General features: G+C 47.9%; 1 protein-coding gene across 1 annotated transcript in view; it reads right to left on the minus strand.

The window, feature by feature from the left end:
* Nucleotides 1–9,428: 9,428 nt before the first annotated feature.
* Nucleotides 9,429–24,211, minus strand: part of Hs3st3b1 (heparan sulfate-glucosamine 3-sulfotransferase 3B1) — a 35,348-nt gene continuing 20,565 nt past the window's right edge. The window contains exon 2 of the mRNA XM_028869339.2: nt 9,429–11,151. Coding sequence (XP_028725172.1) covers nt 10,533–11,151 — 619 coding nt within the window. The 3' untranslated portion in view covers nt 9,429–10,532. The remainder of the gene's footprint in view (nt 11,152–24,211) is intronic.

Below are 24,211 nucleotides of genomic sequence, written 5' to 3' on the forward strand. Positions count from 1 at the left end.
CCGTTTGTCCTCCTGGGGACTTTTTACCCCTCAATCTTTCAGTTTGCTTTCTGTGGTTCCCAAAACTATTGGCTTCCTTCCATTTCCCACTCATTTCCATATCCTGGTCACCACACCCCTCCTCTGAGTCCTTGAATGTCCCTAAGGGACTCCTTTGCCTCGGCTCCTAATTCTTCAATCTATTCTCTGGAGCAGCCAGCATCATCTTTCTAAAGTGCTAATCTGACTGCAACATGAGCTTCCCCCAAGTCCCACAGCCTTCCAAGTCCTTGCTTTTCTTTTACAGCCAAATAAAATAACCAGACTAGAACTGCAGGAAGGCCACGCTTATCTTTCGCATTTGAGGCTCGCACCTCCTGAGGGTCTTGCTGCATATCACCTCAGAGCTCAAGTCTCTGATATTCCCCTGTAAAGGGCCACAAAACTATCATGGCTCAGCCAGGCTCTGCGGTGCACACTGGAAAGAAATTGGAGCACCCCCCCCCAATAAACACACTGAATCTGAGGCTTTCTATGGCTAGAATGATGTCCCTCCCCAAAGATATACTGAAGTGCTACCCCCCAGTACCTATGCTGGCTACCTTACTTGGACATTGAGCCTTTGCAGATATAACTAGATTAAGATGAAATCATTCCCTAAGACCTCCCTTCCTTCCTCATCTAATCTAGTACCAGCCTTTCTGCTTCTGCCTGCGGTGAAGCAAAAATCACTATGTGCTTACACTGGTAGTCTACTTAAGCATGGAGTTCCCAACCTATGGACGTCCTGCTTACTTGTGAGACAAATCTCCCTATACAGCACAGGCTAGCTTTGAGCTCACTGTGTAGCCCAGCTGGCCTCAAACTTGTGATTCTCCTGTCTCAGCCTCCTGAGTACTGAGGTAAACAGGCTAGTACCACCATCCCTGGCTTAAACTTCCTCAGAGAGAGGAGAAAGAGAGGGAGGGAGGGAGAAAGAGAGAGAGAGGAGAGAGAGGAGAGAGAGAGAGAGAGAGAGAGAGAGAGAGAGAGAGCCCCAAGTTCTCATTGTTTCTACCCATAAGAAAAACTAGCAAGTATCATGGCGAGTGAAGAAGTCGGGGGTGGAGAGGAAGCTGAGGTTTGACAGAGTGTAAATCAGCCAGTGGAGGAAAGGATGGTGGGAGAAATTAATCTTCCTTAGGTAAATGGCCTCTTCCGGGAGATGAAAGCCCACTGTGGTTGGAGCATGGGGACCAGGGAAGGGAGGAGGTGAAATAAGCATGCATATAGACATCCAAGAACTGAGATTTAGCTATTATTTATATTAAAAGAATTGAGGTGGGGGGAGACCCAGGTTGGCCCTGTACTCCTGTGCTCAGGTGATCCTCCTGTCTCAGTATCCTGAGGTCGCTGAGCTGGTAAGTGTGTCTGAGATGAAATGGGAGATTAGCTAAGGGGTTTTCACAGGGGAGCACAGAGACCAACTGGTGATCTAAAGGTCCCTAATCTGTTGTGTACAGAATCGATTGGAGGGCAGAGGGGACTTGTGTGGGAGGCCAGGGGGACGTTTCTCTCCCGCAAGAGCTCCTCAGCACACAGAACAGTGAAGTTTCAGAGGAGTGAGTGGATTTGGAAGCTTGTGCGGAAGTCATCCTGACAGGACTGGTGAGGACTGTAAAGGATGCCAGGCACATAAGCTGAGAGCCCTTGGCAGCTCAAAGCGGCTGGGCTGCCATAGACCTGCAGGCTCATCCACTTTCCCCTTCTGGGATCTCTCCACACTGCAGCCCTGTTGAGTGCCCTAGAGTTCTACCTGGCCATGGAGATGCCTAGACAACTCATAAGCAGACTGATGGGTGAACCTCTGAGGCTATCAGAGAAGGTTGTCACGTGGGTCAGCAAACTGAACGTGAAAGATCCGACTGCTGTGAATGCATTCTACACCATCCATCCTTCTGGGAGTCGTGATGGAAGAGAAAAGTGAACTGAAAGTAACTCTCTCTGACTTGTCCTTCCAGATAAGATTCCCCTGCTCCCGCCTTTGGATGACATCAGACCCCTGGTCCTTTGGCCTCTGGAACTTGTATTAGTGTCCCTCCAGGGGTCTCTCAGGCTTTTAGCCTTGGACTAAAGAAGACATAGTGGGTCCCCATCCCCATTTCCGAAGTTTGTGGCTTTATAGCCTGAGCCACACTGCCCATTTCTCTCCAATGGCCTGAAGTAAGACCAAGCCTCTGTGATCTTCTGATCCAATCAAAGAAATATATTTATCCAGTATTGTTCCCTGGAGAACATGATCAATACTTGGCAATACCTCATTTCCCCCTAGTCACAAGGCACTCCAGGGACACCATTCACAGATCCTTCCACTTCACCATGGGGAGTGGGTTCCTTGAGGCAGGATGCGGGTCCCAAGCATAGCAGCCGTCTGGTAAATCTATGCCATGAATGAACCAACCGGACTCTGACCTGCTCTTGCTCCAGCTGATGGGGGAAACCATCCCCTGCACATTCTCCTCTCAACATCCATCTCAACATTCCTTTTAAGAGAATCTCTAGAAACTTCTAGCTGTTTCTTGCTTCAACGGAGGTTGCAGCCTCTCTCTTCTTTTATAGACCACATCACAAGAGAATCAGGCAAGTCCTAGATGTCCCAATGTCAGGATCTTTTGGATGAGTTATGAATGGCTTCTACCCAGCAAAGGAGACAATAAGCAAGAAGCTGGTAGGGGTAGAGAAAGGGGGTGTTTCAAAGGGATAAAAGCAGGTTTGAGGGAATAGTCTCAATTCCTTGCAGTCACTTCTCTCAAAAATCCTAATCCATGGAGGCCTTTCAACACACACACACACATACACACACACACACACACACACACACACACAGTATTGGATGGGAATGAAAACATTACAAGTTCTCAGCTAGGGGAGGTTGAGAATAAAGCTGAGGTATATCTACAGTTGACTGTGTAGTTGTGTAAGTATTTTGCCATCTATGCACATAAAGATAATGAGTGAGAGTTAAACTAAATGCCAGCCGTGGGAACTGTAGCTAGAGGTGAGCATTTTACCTGGGAAGAAGGCCAGAGGACCAGGGATGCTGTCACCTCGAATAGGCAGTCAGTGATGTTCAGTTGCAAGGAACAGGATATAATAAGGATCAGTTATCGATTATCCACAAGACACTGGACATGATACTGAAGTCTGACTCTGCAAAGTAAGGAAAAGTGACCTCTCTTCTGCGCCTAGCCCGGAGCTCCACTTTCCTGCACTTCCAGGCACACAGACAGCTTCGGCCAGCCGTGTGCTCCAGGCACCATCAGAAGGCTACCAGTCAACAGTGAGGGGGTTCTCCTTAAAAGGAGGTGGAGGGGGGCCGGGAGGGGGAATAACAAGGGAATCTGTGGCTGATATGTAAAATTAAATTAAATTAATTTATTAATTATAAGGGGTGACTTATAAGGGGTGACTTTATAGCTTATCCCTACTTTTTGATGTAAAGCATGTAACAGAGGAAAAACATCCTTGATTTAGAAATTACAGCTTTTTATTTTTAGCATGATATAATGTCTGTGTTCAAGCACTGGGCTTCTTAAACTTCTGTGTCAATCAAAATCACCTTGTGGTTTGAGTGTGGACACTTCCCCACAAGCTCACGTGTTTGAACATGTGGTCTCAAGCTGGGTGGTACTGTTTTAGAAGGCGGAGGAACCATTGTGGAGCCTTGCAGGAGGAAATGGGTCACTGGGGAAGAGCTTTGAGGGTTTGTAATCCAGCCCATTGTCCGTCTGCCTCTTGATAGCAGACACAGTGTAAGATCGGCCTCTGAGCTCCTGACTCCACATCCCCTCCATGGTGGGCTGCATCCATCCCTAAACTGTGAGTCAAGATGAACCCTTTCCCCTTGAAGTCCGTTTTTATCAGGTATTTAATCGCCACCATGAGAAAAGTGATACACACTTGGAAGGCTTATTAAAACGGTTTTTGTTTGTTTGTTTGTTTGTTTTGTTTTGTTTTAATTAGGATCCAGGAGGTCTGAGGAGGGGCCCAAAACATACATATCTGCCATGTTTTCCTGATGCGCTGATGTCATCAAAGAACCATACTTTGAGAACCACTACGACAGGTGCCTTTCAACCATGGCCATTAGGGTCATGAAGACATTCTTTAAGTGCAGACTGAGCATCTTAATCTAAAATATTTGGAGTTAAAAGCACATACCAGATTTTGGGTGTTTTTCTTATCTGGAGTATTTGTGTCTGCATAGTGGGATATCTAGGGAGCAAAACACAGATCTAAACAAGTTACTCTCTTGTGTTCCATATATGCTCTGTATGCACAGCCTGAAGATAATTGTATCCAACACTCACCCACTGTACTTGGGTCTTGACGGTGACCAGTCACGAGGGTACACGTGGAATCATCTACCTGGGACATCATGTTGATGCTGAGAAGGTTTGGTTTTCTGAAGCATTTTGGACTTCAGATTTTTAGATTAGAGATACATCACCTGACTACCTATCTAGCGTCTCAGCCCTTAGAGATTATAGATATAAAAACGGCCTGGGGTCTGTGTGAGCTTTAGAATTAAGACCAGGTCATCTATGCCCAAGATGGAAAACTTCTACTCTAACATACACTGTCAGGTCCGTGAGTAGCTGGCCTGTCCACCCACCTCATTGCCTCTCTGCATGAACTGATGGGCTGGACTGCTGAGTCACAACAGCACACGTTACCACATGACGTTTTCCTAGAGTGAAGGAGCTCTTCTCCGCACACATGAACGGTGGCTGACCAACTTGCCTCCTCTTTTCTCTCTTTCTTCCCCCAATAGCTTTCTAATTCCCATCTCTGTTCCTCTACCCAAGAGGTCCTCTTGGTGAGAGTCAGTGCTTTCCAGCGTGGGAAGGCTGAGTGTACAAATGATTTGGGGAAGGTGCTCCTGCTTAATGCATATCTGGGTTTAACACTAAATAACACTGAGCAGCAGGCGAAACCTTCAATAATCTTCTGTTCTTCAGGCAAGATCCCGAGTTCCCTCAAGTGTCCATCCTGCAGCAGTGCCCCAGCCGGGAATAGTTAGCCCAACCAAGACTGGTGGGGCTTTTGCTACACTGTCTCTGCAGACATTAACATTATTTATTCTCACATGCTTTGTTACATCCTTGGGGAGCAGGCATTGTTTGTGGGCTCCACGATGACTCTAAATGCACAGTTCCACCTCAGTACCCCAGTATTGGGATTGTGGTAGTACTCCCCCATGCCTGGGTGACTACCTTCTTTTCATATGGCTAGTGCTCATGGATTTCCACTTGGAACTGTAATATTCCTTTTGAAACAGAGTCAGCTGACCCAAGTTCTATCTTTAGGACCCACATGGTAGAAGGAGAGAGCTCCTTCAAGTTGTTCTCTGAGCATGTGTGTGCGCGCGCATGCACATGAGCTCATACACATACAAACACACACACACACACACACACACACACACATACTCAAATGTAATAAAGTTTATTAAATTAAGGTTTTTCTTTCAGGAAACTACACTTGAATATAGTGTTTTGCATCTGGGGAAACTAACTTTTGTTCAAAGAGAGAAGCAGAAACTGGACAATCCTAACTTTCAAGTGGTCATTACTGGCTTATCATTTAGGTTTTGTGAAAGAAGAAACTGGTTTCACTGTGACCTTTATTCTTAAGGAAGCAAGGACAATTCCTCATGTTCTGAGAAGCCCAGTTCTTCCCTACCCTGAAGCCATGTTGACAGTCCCTCTCTCAATTTCTGGGTCAAAGTGAACTAGCCCCTAAGGTGGAGCCGCTGAACCAGTTATTTGCAAACAATACTGATACCACTTGGATAGATGTGCACTGCCCAACTTTTTCTGTTGAGAACTGTCCACCTACAGAAAATGATCTTGACAAAACAGTCTGGTTTGATCATTCATTTTGCTTATGTGGCAAGTGTATGCAGATAATCTCCTTGCTGAGCTGACATTTGCACCTGGGATACACGTTTGTGTTTACACGCTGTTGGACTAGAGGCCCTGTACATACAGATGTTACCCTGTGATACACGATTGTGTTTACATGCTAATGGACAGAAGGCTCCGTACATACAGATGCTACCCTGTGATACACGTTTGTGTTTACATGCTGTTGGACAGAAGGCTCCATACATACAGAAGCACTATTTGTAAAACACGCAAACTTCTGTATCTAGAAAAAATAAAACAGGTTCTTGTTTTAATAATTACGTACAATAAGAATCAGCCAACTTTTTGCTGTTGGTTTGTTTTGTTTTGTTTCTACATAAAAGCCTCTAATCATGCAGATGTTATGCTAGGTCAGAAAGAAAATAAGGTGGTTTGGGGAAAACTAAATGTCTAGGTTGTCTTGTCCAGGCTGTCTTTACCTCACAGATAAGGATCCCACTTAACAAGAGCACACGAAGCAGATGTGAGAAAGGAACACTGTTATTTAAATGCACCCAGCCATGGGTGCATGCTCACACCAGACCTTTAAGGACATGTGACTGCCCACTCCTACCCACCTTGGCTCTGGAAGCCCTTGACACACAGTGACTTCAGTAGCTGTTAGAATCCTGAGTAATGGACAATATATGGTAGGGTGGTTGAAGCTTCTCCCAGAGCCCAGGGCTCTCACACTCTGTCTTGCTTTAACAGTCATTTAACAGAAAATCCATCCACAATATTTATGGAGCAATTAGCTTTTGTTATTTCACCTTTAAAGGATTGAAAAATCTGTGGGTAAAGGTGCTTGCAACCAATTCTGATGACCCGAGTTCAATCCTGAAGACTACACAGTAGGAGAGAACCAGATCTTGCAACTTGACCTTCACACACACACACACACACACACACACACACACACACACAGGAATGCACATGGGCCCTAAATAAAATTATTTTAATGTAATAATAAATTAGGCTGAAAAATCAGCAGAGCCTATAATTGTAGCATCCAGGAGGCAGGATTGTTAGGAGTTTGATGCCAGCCAAGGCTAAAGTGTGAGACTGTCTCAGAAACATAAACAATAAAGAAGCCTGAAAAAGATATCTATCCACCTGCCTCAGAATGACTTTGTGAGTGTGCAAACATGTCCATCCACACGTGACAAGTTACTGAAGCATACCACCATCTTCTCCCAACCGCCACACCCAGCAGAACAGGAACATACTCACATGTTGGTAAAATATATTTTATTTGTCCATACAAAGAAAAGGTATGAATTACCAGAATTTCATTTGCCTAGAAACATCTTTCTCTGTGTAAAATTAATTTGTGTTATACATAGGACAAAATACTTGATTTAATTTTTTTTTTTTTTGTACATATTGGCTATTCTACCATCCATGTTATAGAAGACAAGCTGCTGGAACTTGCACAGCATTTTTGATTACTGGGCTGAATGAAACTCAGTCATAAATTAATGTTATAAAAATGAAAACAACAACAACAAAAAAACTAACCACACCTTCCAAACTCAGGAAACATTCTTTCTGGAAAACCGGAAGGAGAACTGACACTGATCTCTGTACCAGCACCTTAGAAACTAACGTGACTGTGGAGCCTTCCATTTTCCTTTCTTAGGAAAACAGCCGGGCAGGATCTGCAACTGGGTTTCCTCCAGGGGCTCAAGCGCGTCTGTCACTCAAAATGACTCCCGAAGAGTCCCCTCCCCTGCCCTCCCCCCAGAACGTCTCTCCTCCACCATCCAATGAAGAGTTTATTCCTTAGTCATTCTGCCTGACATACCTTGGTAGGTACCACAGAGCAAGTGAACACACCTGCATGCAAACATCCCCAAGAAGGCTTCCCATGGATAGGAATAGTAATGATAATAATCTAAGTTTTTGTGGGCTTTTTTTTTTGTTTTGTTTTGTTTGATTTCAAACAAGAGAAACTGTTGAGAAATAAAGTACACCAGGAATACGTCAGAGCTTTCCTACATAAACTGGAAGAAACTGCAAACATGTGGTGGGACAAACTGCCAAGACATGACCTGGTGTCTGTCTCCTAGCAGCTCAGAAGTGAGGCGCAGTAGCTCTGCAGATGGCCAGGACAGGAAGAGACCTACGGCGGCTTAACTTCCACATGTGCCTAAGTTCTCCGAAAAGAGGCCATGTGGGTCAGTAATAACTATCACATGATGCAGCAGCATCCTGGGCAGATGCAGCATCCGGATCAGTCAGCAACACTGTAAGCAATCAGGGCCTGATGAAGAGGCGCACATGCTGTTTGATTTATCTGACGAACACTGAAAACCTCCCCTGCTCCATCAGTACTAATTACTGACACCTGCTTAGAGTCAAGGACTTGACCGGGAACAGAATCTTGACTCACTTCAGGGTTCATGACTAAATGACCTCCTTCTACCTCAATGTGTCCTGTTTTTGTTATCATCTAAAGCCAGGCGTAAACAGCTTAATTTAAAAAAAAAAAAAAAGTGTCCAGCTTGGGAAGCAGGCAGGCAGGCTCACACATTTTCCTCCCACTTGGCTGGGTACCATTCTCTGAACTCTCCACACTTCTGCTTCATGAGTTACATCAGACTCTGCAAGCAGCCAGAAAACCTTGGTGAAGGCCTCCTCTGCTAGGGAGCAAGATGCTGCTCTCTGTGAGGGTGTCCTCCTTCTGATTTCAATCAAGTGTGGCGAGCGCCTTTTACACAGGTGTTTCCACACTCGAGCAGCCAGCCTGGAGATGCTAGGATTGCGGTGTGGGCCTAGTGCAGGCGATACACTACTGTGTATGGAGAGAAGAAAAAGGAACAGATAACCGTGAAACGGGCTGGAGATATGGCTCAGTGTTTGCCCAGTGTGCAACAGGCCCACAAAAAAAAAAAAAAAAAAAAAGAAAAAAAAAGAAAGAAAGAAAAAGAAAAAAAAAAAAAAAAAAAAAAAAAAAAAAAGAAAAAAAAAAAAAAAAAAAAAATGGATGTAACATCTAAGGAATAAACATAGCTGATGATCACCTTCTCCCCGCTCTAAACCTGCCCAGGAACCATTTTGCTGCCCAGAATAAGCTAATTCAAGCTGGGCTATAACTTGTTGGAAATCACAAATTTGCTTACCAGAATATCCCTATAGACCATGGACACCTCTCACTAGTTTCTAAAGACACCACGTCTTCTCTTTCCACGTAACTTGGCTCCTCTAGTCAAGTTAGCCCATAAAGTGTCCCCCAAACAATCCTTTGTAAATGTCACAGTGCAGCCATTTCAACCATCCGTGCATTCTTGATGAAAGTCTAACTCAGATAACAATCCTTCTGGGGTAGAAGCATTCTGGTTTAGGAAGCTGAGGATTAACTGAATATATCATGATGTCATGTCACTACACAGCTATTCAACTGACACTAACAGGCCAAAGAATCTCCCAACACAGTGGTACAGGGAGAATCGTCTGCGTATCTTAATAGCAGAGCTGGCAACTTTTCTGCTAAGGCCCCCACTGACGGCCTCAGGGGCAGCTGCACAAGTGTCAGGCTCGAGAATCTACAAGCACCAGCTTTCCCAGCCTGGGCCCTGGAGGGCCATCCTTCAACCCCTGCTGTGGTCATTGCCTCCAGAGCATCTCTGGGGTGGCCTAGGCATTTGGCTGCAGTTCTGGGCATCCTCTTCCTCTGCCAGGCTGCTCGTCAGATCTGGGTGTTTTTTTGTTTTTTCTCTACTGAGGCCATGAGCCTACTGTCCAGCGCCAGTTGGGTCTACACTCAGCAATACCTCTCTAAACGCTGATATTGAAGGATACATCTGACCCCTATGGGTCTCAATATCCAGCACCCTAGGTTTGCGCCAGTGGCTCTGTATGGGAGCCTGGGGAGGCTCTTTGGTGTGTCCCAGCAGAACTGTCTGACTGAAGAGAGGAGCAAGGTGTGGTCACTCGTATGCAAATGAACATCACCTTTTTTTGTAAAGCAGCGCTGGAGCATCTTACTTGTGGGATCTGGGGGAGGGGTCAATTGTTTGTATACACTTATAGCTAGCCAAAATGGACGGAGGGGGAGAGCAGAAGGGGATTCGGGATCATGAGGACACGGGCCCCTGTAAGGGAGGCGAGTGAAACGCACCCTGGTGCTACATCAGTGGGGGTGATGAACTGCCTATGTGAATTCCACCCTCAGACTACAGCATGCTGAGGCTGCTCATGCTCAGTGTCTCCAGGAGGTACCCAGGCAAGACGACACCACAAACCAGCCGAGGCAGCCAAGACCCAAGGAGATAGCAGGTGGAGGACCCAAGGTGATCGAAGGCTGAATACCCGTAACGAAAATCTCAAGTTGTGCTTTTCTTCTTCTTCTTAAATACAACGGGGAAAAGGGTGGGGGTGGGGTGGGGGAACACGGAAGCACCATCGATTGTGAGGGACAGAACAAAATATCGGAGTTAAACACTTTGGAATGTTAACAGACCGTGACTCGAACTCTCTGCAGAGTGTGGCTAGGCAGCTTAGTGAATTAATTGCTTGTGAATTAAAAATAAATTATTATAAAATAGATTTCTGTACATTTTACATACATATACTCTCTCTCAATAGATAAGCCCGAAGGGAGACTCAGTCCCAGCCGAAGTCGCGGCCGGTCATCTGGTAGAACTTGCGGTTGAAGGGCCGGTAAAAGTCACGCAGCTGCCGCAGCACCTCACGCGCGATGGCGGGGTGCGCGCGACCCTTGGTCTTGCCCAGGCAGTGCGGCTTGCCGCTGCCCTCCGCCTTCTTGAGGCACGGGAAGCCCTTGGTCTGGTTGAAGTAGAAGTGCTTGTCGGTGATGATGCGCTTGAGGCCCAGGAAATCCTGCACGCGGCGCAGCTCCCCGGCCGGGTCGCTCACCAGCCGCTCCCCGCTCACGAAGAGCATCTGGCCCAGCGGGAAGTGGCGCAGCCAGGGTTCCAGGTGCTTGGCATACAGGCCGATCTGGATGGCGCTCCAGGACGTGTCGATGAGGCCCGCGCTGCGGTTGCGGAACGTCAGGCTCTCGAAGCTGGGGATGTCCGGCCGCTTGGACAGCGTCTGCGTGTAGTCCGAGATGGCCCTGGTCACCGGGTCGCGCACCACCACGATGAGCTTGGTGTCCTTGGACATGGCGGAGATGCGCGCGGGTGCCTCCCGGGTCACGAAGTAGCTGGGCGTCTTCTCCATGGTGATCTGTCCCTCCAGGGTTCTGGGCATCAGGTCCCTGCGGGAGGCAAAGAAATAATCTGGGGTCAGAAAAAGGAGCTTCTAAACTAGGCGGTGATGGCGCACACTTTTAATCCCAGCACTCTAGAGGCAGAGGCAGAGGCAGGCCGATCTCCATGAGTTCAAGGCCAGCTTGGTCTAGGGAGCAAGTTCAGGACAGCCAGAGCTACACAGAAAAACCCTGTCTCGAAAAACCAAAACCAAAACCAAAAAAAAAAAAAAAAAAAAAAAGGCGCTTCTTCAGCCTCCTGACTCAATGTCACATCTAACCCCAGTTCCCTCTTATAATTGAGGCCATTTTTCAAAACAAACATGAAACAGGATTTTAGAGGTAGGGTGCATCAATGCGACCCCAACCCCAGGCTTGGAGGCCACATAGGTCCTAGCTGAAGCATCTTCTCTGTAGGCCGAAGAACAAGGCCAGTTTCTCTGAGGTGCTGCTGTGGGTGTTGCCTCTCCTTACCTTAACTCATCGCATCTGGTTTTCACAATGCCCATCCCCCCCACACACACACCTGATAGGTCTTTCCCCAGAAATGGTACTGTCCACCAGTCCTTCACATGTCCACCAAGCCCAGGCGGTCTTGGGCACCAGAAATGTGACTTGACAAAATGGCCAAAAGCAACCAAGCAGGCAATATCCAAAAACTCGATGAGGTCAGTATAAACAGACAGAAACATACCACATGAAAATCTCAAGACACAATTCAAGAAACTTCCAAAAAAAAAAAATCTTAGATTCCATTAGAGAAAAATAATTACAAGATATCTACCAGAGTATTAATTTCACTCAAAGCACCAGATAACAGTGTTGACACAGTCAACACAGGTCATGATATCTGGACTGGATTTTTGCATTGGTAAATGACAATCATTTTGACTACGTACTTCAATGATGTGGCACCTTGGTTACAAGATGTGAAAACAAAAGGCAGATGAACTAGCCACCATTTGTGGTATGCCATAGATTCTGATATGTGACCATGAAATGACGGCTATGAAGCTGGGGGTGGGTGGGGGTCAAGCCCGGAATCTAGGATTGAGGAGTCTGGATCCTGTTAGTCGACTTGAGGACATTTTCAGTAAATTGGATGAAGAAGCTCTAGGGAGTAAAACAGCACCCATCGAAGACAAGCAGGAGAAAGAGAATCGAGGAACTCTGGGTAAGGAGGGTGGCAGACAAGAATGAGAATATGACATACAGACATGCCTATCTCTGCAGGGGGCAAATTCCAGGACTGAGAGAAAGAGGGGAGCTGAGTGACATGTCCTCCTATGGCGAGAGGTCCAGATGTATGGACAATTCTAAAAAGGCTCCATAAAGTCAGAGGCCATGGGTATCTCCCCCAACCCCTCGCCAACACACACACACACACACACACACACACACACACACACACACACACACTGTTCAATCCCTCACCAACACACACACACACACACACACACACTGTTCAATCCCCAGTGCCTAGCATGGTGCACAGAACCCCAGCAGGTGTCCACTAAATACACATAAACAGTGACGGGTAAGTGGTCTTGCTGATAGGTAAGCCCCAAATGGAAACAGTAAAGGCAAATGTCTGCGCTTTGTTTCACAGTGTGAGTGAGCTGGACTGGGAATCCCTCGCTACTGCTTCACAGCTGTATGGCCAGGAGATGAGTTAATCGAAGTCTCTGAGCTTTGGTACCCTAATGTGCAAAACAGGAATAATTCCATCTACCTGCTGAGTTGTTGAGAGAATTAAAAAGGAGGATTTCAGAGCCACAGCAATCTAGCTTAAGGCATGAAGGATGTGGGTCTGGAGGTCAGGCCTAGGTTCAGCTCCTGCTTTTGTTGCTTTTTACCTTGACTTTCTTATTTTGGAGGGGGGGGCATCTCCTCTTCATCTGTGAAAATGGAGATAGCAGTGGCTACCTCGTCAGTGTTTGATGAGGATAAAAATAGTCAGTAATCACTATGTAGAGCCTACATGACATGCTCACCGTGTCTGGTGCATGCCCGATAATATCACTCTAGCCCCATCATTTATTATCCCCACGCACATGATTCCTGCCCGGGTGGCTCTATCCAAGGAGGTACATTAAATAACTAGGCACTAGATCTAAAGTCACCTGTTAGCTGTAGGGTAGAGATTCTGACTGATTTTCTCCTGGGCACAAGGATGGAAAAAAAAGAGAGAGAAATTTTCACTTTTTTTTTTTTTTTTTGGTAAATATTTCCTTCTCAGCATGTCAGCAGGCAGAACATTCTAAATGTCTAATTTCAAGCCATCGTACTGCCCACGGCAGGAATCAGAGCCCATTTTTAGAAATGACGGCATAAAGTTTATTCCGTAAGACAGAAAGTTTGGTTTGCTGGAGAGCGCAGCTCCTCCCAGGACAAGGCCACTGGGAGTTCCACACAAGCACGCTTCACCTGGTCTAGAGGAAGCTCCTCACAGCCCCGCTGGGTGCTAAAGCCAGATTAACCCACTTTGCCCACTGAGTGGAGGGTAGTGGTGCCATCAGGCCAGAGGTAATCAAGGATTAAGGAGTCCCAGCTCTCAACTTACTTAGCACGTCTCTAAAAAGTGGGTCAGCTCAGACACGGGCCAGGTTTCTTCTCTGTGCTGAGCTGTCTGCGACTGGGCGGCTTATAAGAAATCCAGACTCAAAATGAAAGCAAGATGGCCATGCTGAGAAGCAATCCAGTGTCCTGGGTTGTTTCTTCCCAGCCCCTCCCCCCAACCCCTGGGTGGCCAGAGCCACCCGAGATGGGAGGACTCAGGATACCTGTCTTCAGAGATGCATTCCGAGCTGACCTAGACTTTGAAGTCTGACCCTGGTGTACCTCTCAAGACCACAGTGTATTAAAGACTGTGTGACCCTGGATGGGTGACCTGCCCATCCATGTGGCTGCTTCTGCAGCTGAACACTGACAGCAAGGATGGTGTCCTGCTCTTACAGGTGTTTAGAAAGCTGATCTTCGTACCCAGACTGGTGGTACCCCATTGGCACTAGGGAAACACTACCTACCCATCACCTTCTGCCAGGATCTTGGCAAGACAGAGCTGAGTGTCTGCACCAGAGCACTGGTCACTCCGCCAGCTCTACCCACAGACAGCAATGGATACAAGGATCTGCTCTCAGCCTGCCTGGCTCCACGGCATCCCTTAGGAGGGCCTGGTGGAAACTGAACAAAATGTCTCGATTGTCATTTGTGAATAGGAAGCCGTACAGTAGGAGCAGTGAAAAGTCCCCGAGTTATGGGCGCTTACTGTGCCTGAACACCTGCTAGTCTGCTAGAGCATTGTGGGACATTGGCTGGGGAAACCACTGTCTCCAGACACGCCTCACAGGACACTCCTCAAGCTATAGGACTCTGAGAGGCAGGACATACTTCTGTGACTGTGACACTCAGTCCCTGGTGTGACAGACTCTGAGGCTGCTCTCCCCCGAGAGTTTGATGCAGATGGTGGATAGTCAGAAGTGAGTGTGTGTCGTCTGGGTTCTCCACCACTAAACGCTTCCAGAACCCCCTCTGCAGACTTGGGGCCCATTGATGTCAGGCTCTGGAGCTCTGACGGATCTGGCATCGATCTCCCACACACATCTACAGACCAGCCTAAGGGAAGGCTCAGAGGCCTGACTCAAAATTAGTCAAGGGCTGAACCTTTGTTTCCACCGAGCAGGGAACAGAGCACCACCTAAGCACATGAAGAACTCCTTACACAGGACTTTCCAGGTGCTTCCAGTAAGTCCTCTCCTTCTACTTGGAGCTGACCTTTTCCTCGCATCCCACCAGCAGGTTCTGAAGCCAGGTTCTTCCCACGCACTACACACATGCATGCACAACATGCATGCACACACCTTCCACAACCTTCCTGAGCTCAACAGTGGTTCAGAGGAGAAAGGATAAACTAGCAGCCAGGGACAAGACCCTGCCCTCTGGAGTAGGCTGCCTGCCCACCCCAGGCATCCCAGAGGCCACTGCAGCCCCGGGGCTGGCCCCCACAGAAGCACATCCCATGGGGTAATTGAGATGCTCATTACGAAAGCCAGTTTCTCAAATGGATAGTCACAGCTAATAATTATGCTGTGCTTTGGAGGCTCACAAAGGAACTTTCACATGCATTATCTGATTTAATCCCTCACCACAGGCCTTTGAGGTAGGTATTGTAATCCCCAATTTACTTATGAAGAAGCTGAGTCTAAAGCAGAGAGGGTGATGCGTGGGTCACGGAGCTGGGACTGCTGGTGCACCCCATTCCACCCGTCCCCATCTCTCCCTGAATGGTAATCCCTGTGTCTGAACAAGACTAAGAGTGTGTGGAGCTTGGCACGTCTCTTTTTAGATACCGGTGTGTTGGTAGATTAAATACCTATCCCTGGTTCACAGATTAGAATCTTAATGGTAGATACTTAAGTCCCAATCAGACCACTGCTGATCATAATTGTTCAAATAGGAGTCAGATTTCAAAACAATAAGCCTCTTTGGCTCACATATCCCTATCGTTACCTGCATTATAGGGTGCCTGGAAAATCACCAATGCTTCCAACAGCCCTGCCTCCAGCACCCCTGGTTCATCCCCTCCTCTCCCCTTTGCCACCTGGGTGGGTGAGTACACCTCTCTGAAAGCACAAAACCCCTGGAATCAAGGCTTGAATCAAGGCTTGTGAAGCTGAAAGCACAAGCCGTCTCAGTCCAAGGCTAAGAAAGAGCCACTACCCATAGCGCATGCGTGGAAACGTCCCCTAGGATGGCCTGGGAGACACTGTCTTGGCATGTGTGCCTACCACGGAAACAGGGTGACAGGTAGCAGAAAGGATCCGTGCCTCCAGTGAAACCTGCAGAGCGAGGCAGGCTTGTCACCCAATCTTAAAGCCTTGAGATGCCCAGGAACTCCCAGGGACACCCGTAACCTGGAAGAGCTGTACCCCAAAGCAGTACATGGCAGGCTAGGCGGCCTGAGAGGGGCACGGGCTTTGACTCTGTGGGAATATTTACAAGGAAGTCATGTGTATCTCATTGCTGCCCAAGTTCTCCTCTAGGTGCACATCAGAACCACTGAGGGTGGTTTAACAAGGACTAAATGCCTGGGCTCCACCCACACAGACTGAATGAACCAGGCCCTGGCTGGGCAGGGCTCCAGCATGGAACTCTAACGATTCTCCTGGGCAGACAGGATGGAGCATCTGTGGCCTCAGACTCTATCATGCACTTTGGTGCCCCCCCCCACCATTGGCTACTTTGAAGAAAAGAGGGGGATACACACTGAAAATCCTGATACTCTGGACTGAGAGTTGGAGGCCAGCTTTGGCCACATAGTGAATTCCAAGCCAGTCTGGGAGTGTGTAATGCCTTGGAGAGGACCTGAGTTCGAGTCCCAGCACCTCAGGAGACAGCTCACAACTGCCTATAACTCCAGCTCCAGGGGATCCAATTAGTTCTTCCGGCCCCTGTGGAGACTAGTACACACACACACACACACACACACACACACACACACACACACGCACGCACACACACACACGCACGCACGCACGCACGCACGCACGCGCACACACACATTTATGCACACATACATAAAAATGAGATGAATCTTTTTAAAAGCATGCCTGGGGTACAATATCGTGAGCAGATTATTTGGTGAATCTAAGACCACCTGTCCTGGTGGTCTGCAAATAGAGTCAGGCTTACTGCAAACCAAAGCGAAGGAAGGTGTTTCCTGTCACTGATTGCTCTCTCCCCACACACAGATCTGACTAGAGTAAAATAGAAGGAAGCGTCTGTACCCGCTGAAGCACACCCTTACTCATGCGACCAAGGAAAACCAAGAGGTACACCTCCTCCTTTTGTTGCCGAAGGCTAGACCACACGGTGCCAGGCCGAAGGAAGAATAAACTCGCCATCGCCCTGTTTGTGCTTTTTCTCGAAGCTGGTGGTTTAAACCCCCTCCTTTTAAAAGCCTCATAGAATTCCAATGAATGTAAAAATTGGCAGCTAGAGCTGGGCATGGTAGCACATGCCTGGAATCCCTGCATTTGGGAAGCTGAGGCAGGAGGACTGCTTCCAGTTAGAGGCCAGTACAGCTGCCGACCGAAAAAGGAAAGAGGAGGGAAGGAAAGAAGAAAAGGCTATTGAGCCTTTTGGTGGTGATGTTAGACGTTTAACCAGGGTCAAGCATGTGCTAAGTGCTCTATAATCTATACTCTAAACCCTCTTTTTATTTGGATACAGGGTCTCATTAAGTTGCCTAGGCTGGTCTTGAACTTGTGATCCTTCAGCTTCTGAAGTCACTGGATTTACAGGCCTGCATGGACATGGTTGTCCTTGCTAATACTCAGGCGGGGAAGATAAGGTGGACAACTACTGTGCCAGCCTAGGGTCCGGGTATCAGATATTCCATGCCATTCTCTGCAGACTGGAGAACTCAGCACAGAAGTGGAGTCCATGAAAGCTGGTTGGTTTCCCCCAGAAGAGAAACAGAGTCCACTAGCAACATCCCAAGCCCTGGTAGGGCTTCTAAGATGGGCTGGAAGCAGATTGTTTAAAACAAAGCTTAAGGGAGTAAGAAATGAGAATGGACCGGAGAAGTTCTACAAAGCAACGATTTTGAAATTTCCAAGCACCAAATGCTGCCCCGATTTTCTTCCTTCCTTTCTTCTTCTTCCTCCTCCTCCTCCTCTTCTTCTTCCTCCTCCTCTAGCAATACCCACATCTGACCATCCAGCAATGGAATTTACTACTTGAATGGGAAAATGACACGGCCCAAAAGGAAGATGATTAAAATGGGCGTAACCCCCTCGCTGTAGCCTGACAGATGCTGGGTAGTCACACAAAACAGCTGACTCGAGGTAATGGCCTTCAGAGACTAGGCTGGTGCGGGATAGGTCTGTCTGGTCTTCCGTCAACTGAGGAGGGCTGAGCAGGCAGCAGCGATGTAAACCTCTTCCTCTTCCATGGACAATCACATCCTTGCCAAGTTACGGAAATACCCCGTGTTTTCTAGATGTCAATGAAGACGCTTTCTTCTTTTAAAAAGTTTTACTTTTTAAACTTACAGGGGGAAAGAATCAATCACGTCCCATACTAAGAATGTTGACAAGTACACAGAATGAAACAGCCACCCTTACAAACACGAAAGAGCAGTTCCACCGTAACCGAGCTTCCCTGTCGTGCCCTGGCCCACCAAGGCTTGGCATGTCCCCTAATACAGGGCCAAAGGCTGACCGAGTCCGGGATACCATCCCAGGGAAAATACAAGAGAAATGAGAAAATGGTCACTCAACATTTGACCAGATTTTGATAAAATAGATAGAGTTTCTGAAGCATCAAAATGAAGTTATTCTGTGAGGCTCTCTGCTGCTAATCGGTGTGACCTCCTGGCTATATCCCCAGATTCTCAGGCCTTGGCTCCCACATCTGTTAATTAGCCAGGAGAAGAGGCCAAAATGGCTCTGCCCATTCAGTTCCACAGCTCTGACCAAAAACTCAAGGCCCACGCCAGGAAACGGATGACCCGCCTGCTTAACATTTCCGAAAAGCCCATGTCTAGCCTTGCACCATTCATAGATGCGTGACAGAAGAACCAAGGTTTTCTAGGAAGATTGTGTCTCACACTCCTTTCAAAGACAAAAACTGGTTTCCTAGCAAGTCCCAGCAATGAGGAAGCTGCCTTGAAAAGTGGGAAAGGAAACCAAGTGTCCTTTTTTGAGCATCTGGCAAACTCATAAACACTAGCAGCTGAACTGAAAATGTCCTGGGGTCCAGGGAGGGAGGGATGACTAGGCGGGAGGTGTTCCAGGGCAGGAAAACTTCCTAGGACATGACAACAGTGGGAATAGGGAGTCTTAACCAGCTTTCCATTGCTGCGATGAATTACCAGAGAGAAACCACTTCCAGGGAAGAAAGAGGCCTGTAGCAAGACAGAACATCAAGGCTGTGGAGGATTGTGCCTGAGGATCAGAGAGAGGAAAGGTTGGGAGAAGGCCAATGTCCCGCTCAGGGGCACACCCCCTGTAACTCAACTTCCTTCTACAAGGGTAACCTCCTAAAAGCTCCAGCAGCTCCCAATAGAGCTAAACGGTTTGGGCAGAGGGCAACCGGCGCTCCAGGCAGGCATGCTCCAGGGCCTTTCCAAAGAAACTCGAAGGAAGACAGGCAAGGCCATTAGTCCTCCTCACAGGATCTGAGGCAGTGGCAGACCTAAGAGAAAACACACTTCTGTGAAGGCCTGCCTCCCCTTGAAGAAGGCGCCCCCCAAATCCTCTGCTGTCTTTGCACCTGGTGATAGTCGAAGTCACGGGGAGCCTTGGGAGTGAGAGGACAATTGTTCCTCCGTGTCCTCTTCTGCAGGAAGACAGTACCCAGCCAAGGGCTATGAAAAGAGCTGGGCTAGGAAACCTAGCCGGTGTGTGCCCTGCCGGACAGACAGCCAACGAGAAGAGAAGCGGAAGCTGACCTGGGGTCTTTCTTTACAGCACACTCCTCTTTCTTCCCAGGGGGCTCCACGTGGTGGGGCAGGACCATGCTATCAGTTGTCACTGTGGGCCTTCATCTGGGCCTTCTCACTTCCTCAGAGGACTGGAGCCCACCAGCCGCTGAACCCCTTCAAAGGACCACATCTCCATAAGTAACTGTCTCCCTTTGGGGAGATGTTTGCATATCAAAGCACTCCTTTGGGAGAGTTTAAAATCATTTCAAATGAAACTGTAAATAGTCTAGATTTCAGGTCTTGCGGAAGTGATGTCATGATTCTTAAAAAGTTCATGGGTCCTTTTGTCCTTTCTTTTTTTTTTTTTTTTTTTTAAGGTAATGGGTTGGAAAGAAGAGAAATAACAAAGGAGAGCTCCCCAGTCCTGGCCCCAACCCCTGCCCAAGGATTTGGCCTCCATTGTCCTGGAGTTTCAATGCTGTTCTGAAATAAAAGCTTCTCAATGCTGGGGGTGGGGTGGGGGGTGCGAATGAGCATCTCACTGCCGGGCAGCTGGAGGGAGCCCCCTTTCCTTGGGGCCTTTGCCTGGGTCTTAGGCCCAGCTCACAAAGGGGGCGGTTCCTGTTCCGGGAAGGGGCTGGGCCTTGGAGGGGGAGTGAAAAGCTAATGGGCTTTTGTGTTCCAGATCCCCGGGCTTCTGCTTCTGTTTACTGGGTCTCACTGAGGCCTGAGAGGGGCAAATCTTGTGAAATCTGAAGGATCTGTGTCCTCTTTCCTGGAAAAAAAAAAAAAGAAACCTTAAAATCATCAGAAAGAAAGACAGAAGATTTTTCTGGCCAGACTTAGTAGAAAGCAAAAGCAAAAACAAAATAAAAAAGGCCACTGGAGACCCAGAATGAGAATGGAATGGCCCAAGATCCTACTGTGCATAGTCTCACCACACGATGATTGGTCCCTAGGGTCAGGAATACCCAGGATGGGTGCAGATCCAGTCCTGTGACTTCACCTTCCTACTGGGAGTCAAGTTTAGGCAGCTTGGTGGTGGTGGTGGTGGTGGTGGTGTGTGTACAGACTCACTCAAGAGCTTCAAACCCCTTGGGCAGCCATGGTCAAGACAGAACCAATGGAAATCTCAGAGTAAGACCCCACCCCACCTGACCCCAGATACATAGGGAGGGACAGAGAACCAGCTTCTCTATACAGTGGCCTGCTAGCCTAAGAAACCCAGGGCTTCTGTTCCTGCCCTGCCTGTGCACCAGGCTGGGACTCTGAATGAACCCTGCCAGGCCTTGGAATCAGTGTCTCCAGTGTGTACAGATGAATGGATTTGGACCAGTAAGACAGCTCAGCAGGGAAAAGCATTTGCCCCCCCAGGCTCCATGACCTGAGTTCAGTTTTTGGAACTGAAGGGAGAAGGGGAGAATCAACTCCCCAAAGTCATCCTCTAATGTACACATGTACACACACACACACACACACACACACACACACACACACACACACACAGGAGCATGCAGGCACCACTGACACACAGACAATGACAATAATCATAATATAATAACTTTTTTAAGATCAATGGATTGGTTTAAAGGTTGTGTAAAGTAACTCTTACAACTGGTGCCTTCCCATTCGCCTTCCCCTATAGGTTGGCATGAGCCAGCAGAGGGTAAGCAGAAACCATCAACACTTGATGGTTGAGTACTTAAAAAATGCTCCTGGAGTGTGTGTGCATCATCCAGACCACGGGGGATGCGACCGGGGAAAGGTCAGTGTCAAATATACCTTAGATCTAGGCACCCACTTGTAAGCTGTCTGTGGTCCAGGTCTGTGAAACAGAAACATTTGTCCTTCCATTTCCCCACCCCCTCCTCTCTCTTCCTTCTTTCCTTTTTTTCTCCTCGTCCTTGTCCTTGTCCTCCTCCTCCTCCTTTCTAGCATAGTTTGTAGGTGAATGAGCTCTGAAAACCGCAGAATTCTCTCAAGGTGGGCGGGTGGGCTATTGTCATTCCTTCGGATGGCTCCTAGCTCCGGGGTCAGGGGTGGACAACAGACACTGCACAGTCTCGGTTCTTAAACTCAAAGATTTATTTAAAAACAGACATGTGAAAGAGTCCTGATTCCCTGTACCCCTTTGCACTCTGTGCCCTCTCCTTCTCAGCCCCAAGAAGGGTGCCAGCCCTAAAGACACTGGCGGCAGGATGTGGGGATGAGGCAGCTTTTCATACAGCAGATAGGAGTGCAGGGACGGAGGTCCCTGAGAGGAGGTGAAAAGTCAGAATCCAAGCCACCAGTGAGCTCCCTCCTCCCTCCCGGGAAGTTAAGTTGGAGATAATGGCTAATCCCCACCCCCTCCCCCTCTGTTCAGCGAGCAACCCTCCCACCCACCCACTTTTTTTCTGTTTATCAACCAAAAATCTACTAGGAAGGCAGGTTCAGGGAAGCGAATGCCAGCCCAGTCCTCTTATCGCTGACTTTAAAGGAACCCAGAACATTTTCGAAAACAAGAGAAGTGCTTTCTAACACAGCAACTCCGGAGGTGTGAAACCTGGAAAGGCTGCTGACCGAGGACCAGCTGCTGTCTCTCATCTTACACAACTTCACTCTAGTTTATTTCCTGGTTGGTTTGCAGCTGACCAAGGAAAACTCTTAGTTTAAAAGCCAGTGGAAGCCCCGGGCCGGGATCCTCACAGATGAGAGGGATGAGATGAGAGACTTTCAGCTTTCCATGATTGGAGCTTCCCAGAGTCGGCCCTCAGCAAGAGAAAAAAGACTCCTCACACCATCCAGGCTCACTCGTTTGTTGCTGTAGTCAACCATGATTTCTAGAAGCTCGATGAATTTGCCACAGATCGCTACAGACTCCAATTTGCTTGGTATATTTCACAATGGAAGACGGGAGAAAGGGAAAGCTTTGGTGGCTGAAGCGATTGCTAAATACCGTACAGGATCTGGCTATGTCCCGTCGTCGTCATCATCACTTATTGTATCGTATGGAAACTTTCTAGAAGGTGGTGTTGCCTAACTGATGAGTCCTTAGATCAAATCTCCAGCATCTCTCCTGCGTTCAGAAGAAAGCATCCTCACCCTGCCCCCACACCCACTTCAAGAGAACAAAAGTAGACACAACAAGGAAATCAAGTGTGCCCACGCAGGTACTGAGGGAGCTGAGACTGACAGGCGATTAGCTGTTTGCCTTGCACAAGTCTCACTGAAAAACTAGCCTGGTAACTTTTTATTTTTTAAAGTCCACATGTCTGGCTTTAATTTTGTTCTTATTTTGTTAATCGGGATGTTTCTGCCTGCATATATGTCTGTGCACTACTTTCCCGTCTGGAGCCTATGAAGGTCAGAAGGCATATTGGGTTCTCCTGGAACTGTAATTACAAACATGAACCCTTGTCGGGTGCTGAGAATTGAATTCAGTACTTTGGAAGAACACCCAGTGCTCTGAACCGCTGAGCCACCTCTGTAGCCCCAAAGCCTACATACCTGAAAGCAAAATACTTTACTACATCTTACTACCTTCCATGTTTTGCTTTGTACTTATTGGACTGTGGAGGATTTTTGTTTGTTTGTTTTTAACTTATTTATTTTTATTTTATGTGCATTGGTGTTTTGCCATGGGTGCTGGGTCCCCTGGAACTGGAGTTACAGACAGTTGTGAACTGCACGTGGGTGCTGGGAATGGAACCTGGGTCCTCTGAGAGAGCAGTCAGTGCTCTTAACTGTTGAGCCATCTCTCCAGCCCCTGGGTTGTGAATTTTGAAGACATTTATCTTTGAAACAGGAATTGGTAAGATGGCAGGATATCAGGGAGCACCTGGAAGCTGTCGAGTATCCAAAAGGAAGCCGTGAGCTACGCTCGTGGCTCAGAATGGAAGGTCACGGGGCAGACATGTAAAGAGAATTGGGGGCAACCCGGAAGGATAAATTACCAGGGGACCTCAGCCCCCAGCTCTCAAAGATGACACATTTATGTATCACCACTCCCATTACATTAAGGGACACAATTACATTAAGAGGCCATCAACATTAAGAAGGTCCCGGGCTTGAATGCCAATCAAAGGCAAAGAAACAGACGTGCTCTGAGCTCAGAGAATCCATGCTACTTGAGAGGCACAATCAAACAGCCAGCAAGGGTCGGCCAGTAATAAGCTATGCCCTCTGGTTCAAACTCATAAAAGACTACAGCTAGTGTCAGCGAAGAGACCGCTGTAGCGCTGTAAGCCACAGGATGCACCCGTTCTGCTGGGGTTGTTCTTAACGTCGGTTTGCCTGTGCAGGCATCCATCAGGCGATGGCAGGCTAAGGTGATCAAGACTGGGACAGCGGCGAGAGGAAAGCAGGCTGACATGTAAACAGCCCAGCCTCCACGAGGGATGAGTTAGTGAGGTGACTTCTGGGAGGGCTATTCCATATGCAGGAAACCTCCCAATGGGGAGAGCCCATATAGCTCAAGATGAGGAAAAGAACTCATAAGGGTGAAACGCAGTTCCTGAAAGATGCCACACTTATGTTGGAGACTGGAGGCTGACTGACTTGAGCTTTGTGACCACAAGAAGTTGGAATGTTGCAGATTACAAGCCTAAGTAATCTTGGGCTATCTTTATTCTCAATAGCCAATTATCACTCACCTCTCTA

This window comes from Peromyscus leucopus, chromosome 8b, assembly GCF_004664715.2.
Source record: "Peromyscus leucopus breed LL Stock chromosome 8b, UCI_PerLeu_2.1, whole genome shotgun sequence".
Taxonomy (NCBI): domain Eukaryota; kingdom Metazoa; phylum Chordata; class Mammalia; order Rodentia; family Cricetidae; genus Peromyscus; species Peromyscus leucopus.